Source organism: Crassostrea angulata, chromosome 7, assembly GCF_025612915.1.
Source record: "Crassostrea angulata isolate pt1a10 chromosome 7, ASM2561291v2, whole genome shotgun sequence".
NCBI lineage: Eukaryota > Metazoa > Mollusca > Bivalvia > Ostreida > Ostreidae > Magallana > Magallana angulata.
In genome coordinates, this window is record NC_069117.1 from 55,004,182 (window position 1) to 55,008,528 (window position 4,347).

General features: G+C 35.8%; 1 protein-coding gene across 1 annotated transcript; it reads right to left on the minus strand.

The window, feature by feature from the left end:
* Positions 1-222: 222 nt before the first annotated feature.
* Positions 223-3,998, minus strand: LOC128155200 (frizzled-7-A-like). The gene is made up of 2 exons (XM_052816798.1): positions 3,865-3,998; positions 223-3,772 (listed from the first exon to the last, which is right to left on the minus strand). Exon 2 carries the CDS (start codon positions 3,700-3,702, stop codon positions 1,996-1,998), a length of 1,707 nt encoding a protein of 568 aa, XP_052672758.1. The 5' UTR covers positions 3,703-3,772; positions 3,865-3,998; the 3' UTR covers positions 223-1,995.
* Between the last annotated feature and the right edge of the window lie 349 nt (positions 3,999-4,347).

Below are 4,347 nucleotides of genomic sequence, written 5' to 3' on the forward strand. Positions count from 1 at the left end.
GCCATTGCACAAATGTGTGAACTTCCCTTCCACGTGCAACCACCTATTTTCCCTCCATTACCAAATACAGCTGTACAGAGTATGACCTGATTTATCTCGCATTCAACTGCAAATTTTGAAATTCTGGTATATATATATATAGATATATATATATATATATTCCTCTCTTTTTCTTGAATTTTTGTCTTTTTACCACCTTGATAAAGAATCGGTACACGAAAGTCTTTTAACTAGTTTTTATTACACATACAGCACTGGCTGATAAAAATGACAATTAGGCATGCCGAGATCGCAGTCTCTCACAAACAAAAAGCTTTAAAACACACATTTCCAGGTGTTTTAAAAAGATTCACAAAAATAAAAGTTGTCTGGCACTGGGCCAAAATTCCTTTACCCTCAAAATATGATACATCTATTTATCAATGAACTTTATCAATCCCTAAAGTGAAACACAAGAGTTTGCTCTGCATTAAAGTTTCTTACAGGTAACTTTGATCTAACAAGCAAAATACAAATGTACTGAAAAAATGTTCCTTCACAGAATGAAGAACAAAGGACAGAACATTTTGATTCATTTAAAAAAAAAAAATACAACCTGAACATTTCAAATACCGCATTAATTTTTGCACGAGAAATAAAACGTAGTTAGCTGGACACTTTCCTGAGGTCTACAGACTTAAAATCAAACATTCAGTTTGTGGTCCAGAATTTAAGATATCGGTAGCCTAAATCTGTTTGTCACATCAAAAGCAACCAACTAAAACGGAGGATCCATGGAGTTATCCAATGGTTGAGTGGACTCAGTTCTATACAGGCGGCAGTACTTTTACACCATATTTATACTCACAAATTTAAATTATAAAGTTACTCTACATCAAGACAGATCCTCTGATAAATACTTCTAGAGACATATATAGGAAGGATTTTGCACATTTCTTTGTTTTATTTAATAATAATAAAAATATATCTGTATCAAAACAAACTGGCTGCAATTTCTAAACATGCAAAACATTACATCAATGGGATGATTTTTGATTGATTTTGGCAAATCAATTTTAAAATTAAAAAAAATTCACATGATTTGAACTTTTACATCATGACAAGAAGTTTTCTAAAATAGGAAAACCATAAAATATGCTACAATACATTCACTTAAACACTTATCAAATGTGTTTGCTAAATTTACTGTAAATTATAATATTCAGACAGGCAACTTGTTCTGCCAGTAATGCAAGACTCATTAATTTCTGGGAGCCTTTCATACGTGAAACGAGACATTCCTGACATCACATGTACAACTTGTATGACCAAGAGGCGACTGCTATACAACCAAGCCTCAAACATACACACACATGTAAAAAAAAAAGTGATTTAAAGCTTAACACATGGTTTATTTACAAGTTGTAAAATATATTGACACACTGACATTTATACACAAGTAAAAAGATTCATAAACGGTATATAAATCAGTAAAAAGAAATATTGATAATAAATATATGTTTAAAAATAAAAGAAGAGAATATCAATTTAAATTAGTTATACCCAAAACTTTTGATGGTTCAATTCACAACCAAAGACCGAATCTCTAGCTTAATTACACGAACTTTTTTTTCCATTTTTAACAAACTGTTGGTTTTACACAAAATTTCCACTCTTTGGCACATAAAAAAAATATAGAAAAGGTGAAGCAGTTCTCAAATGTATTTTTTTCATTTGATAAAATACACATGAGACAAATTACACATGAACAACCTCTCATACTAAATTGGATGTGTATGTACCCTTATGGCAGTTACTGGTTTAGCACAATCACTCATGTAAAAAACTTCACATACTTCAATTTTACACCTGACAATTTACAAGGGCTGACATACTGGCATCTTTGGAAGGTGTACGCAACACTACACAAAAGTTTCATGTAATTTCAATTATGTCTTTTTGTTTGAAACCGTTGGTTGAATTGAGTTTGACGTGCTTGCCATCTAATAAAAAAATTTACACATTACTTTCCCGTTTGTTCGATCCACAAATTTTGGCATAGAATCTTTTCCATGAACTGAGTGTTTTGCCAGTCCAAATCCAAACCCCTGAGGTAATGCCCACTATGACAGTCATTAAGTACTTGATCATAAACACATTGAAGTCGGGCCAAGGTTTGTCCCCCGACTGCAGCAGTTTAATTCCCTCCTCTGGAGGGGCTGTAGAGGATGCTAAACACTCTTTGGTAAACCAGTGTAACATCCAAGTGTCTCTAGATGCTTGTTCATAAAAGTAACATGCAATTACAATGGTAGCTGGCACAGTGTATAATACTGAGAAAATTCCAATACGGACCATTAATTTCTCCAGCTTGTCAGTTTTTGTTCCATCACTTTTCATGATGGTACGGATTTTAAAGAGTGAAACAAACCCAGCTAGTAAAAAGGAGGTTCCTAATAATAAATACACAACTAACGGAGCCAACACAAATCCTCTCAGAGCATCCACATCAAATATTCCAGTGAAACATATTCCACTTAGTGTATCTCCGTCCACTTGTCCCATGGCTAGAATGGCAATGGTTTTGATGGCCGGTACAGCCCATGCTGCAAGATGGAAGTACTGAGAGTTTGCCTCGATGGCCTCATGGCCCCACTTCATTCCGGCTGCCAGGAACCAGGTCAAGGTCAAAATGACCCACCAAATGGAGGAGGCCATGCTGAAGAAGTACATCATCATGAAGAGAATTGTACACCATTCTTTCTTAGTTCCTTGCGTAGTTATTGGCACCACTTCTGGCGTGTTTACGAATCTGTTGCACGCTGCAGCCTCTTTGTCCAGAGAAAATCCAATGACATAAGCAAGAGCAACCATGAAGTAACATCCAGACAAGAATATGATTGGACGCTCCGGGTAGCGAAATCTGGTCATGTCGACGAAAAAAGTCAAAACGGTGAAAAGCGTGGAAGCTAAACAAATACTAGACCACACACCAATCCAAAGCTTTGCAAAATGTCGCTCTTGCTCATTGAAATACATGTTCTCACAAGGTGCCCCACAATCCGAGTACACTGCTGATCCAACTTTTAATCTGTAGTCAAATCCTGGAAGAATTGAGTACTTTTTTGGACATGTTTTGTACGAGTTTGTGACCAGTGGCTTGTTATCATCATGATGGTTCTCACCATTATATCCAGGTCTGTATTTATTATCCTCTGTTTCAGGAATGTAGCCAGGAAACTTAGTATCATCATTGGGGTGGGGGGTAGAGTCCACAGGGTCAGTCCTGTTTTCTCCCACACACATTCCAGACTCAGGAAACTTCTCGCATTTCAAACTATCTGGCCACTCAAATCCAAATTTATTCATTAACGATTCACATCCATTTCTAGCTTCATTACACATAGACCGACACGGAGGAATAGCCTCCTCCAAAACGGTGCACACGGGAGCATACATAGTACACAGGAAAAACTTCAGTTTAGGGCTACACTGGACTTTCACAAGGGGGAAAAACTGATGAACCTCTAGTCCGGCGTCTTCTTGTTTTTGATGGTTTAAAAGATTTGGCATAATAGTCCAGTTATAAGGCAAGTCTTTGCATAATGGAATCGAAATCAGTTCACATTTTTCGTGAGATGGTGACATTCTTTGTCCATTTCCAATAACAATCACCAACACCTGGCACAAAACGAATACCAGGGCTGTTTTTAAAGCTGCCATGTCTAAAATATTTGTAAATATTCACTTCGTGAAGGCAATGTCCAGGTATAGAACACAATATGTCATGATCCTACAATAAACAAGACAAATATTAACCAACTGTGCATTTATAATAAAGTTATTCAACAGATCAAACGATTAACATTTATGAATTCAACTTACATTAGAAATAGACCTCGCCGAACATCTTCTGTCTTTGTGCGCTGAATTGAATTACATTTTGAAAGTTTCTAGATCGTTGACCTGGAATACTACACTCAAAACTGTGTGAATTGGGATCTAGAAACTTATGGATAGCTGAAGTTACAAGCGATCTCATTGGCTAAAAATGCTGTTACTTTTCACACCCTCTTCTGTATACTTGCAAGTCAAAGCGCGATAATTCAGGACATGCCACAGCGATCATTGAGAGATTAAATCTTGTTTATGTTGTCAAGAAGCAATAACTACTCAATTAAAATTGCCTCAATTACACGTTAATGAAATTACCACTATTGGACAATACCATTTTATTTAGTTGTCATTATATCCCCCTTTATTTAATCAGCAGGGAAATGAACAGGGTGCGCCAATGACATTTTAATCAAACATCAATTGTAAAATCATATTTAATATACAATGCATTTTATAATTAATCATCAATAA

Coding starts and splice junctions, on each gene's coding strand:
- LOC128155200 (XM_052816798.1), bottom strand. CDS start 3,702: ATGGCAGCTTTAAAAACAGCCCTGGTATTCGTTTTGTGCCAGGTGTTG.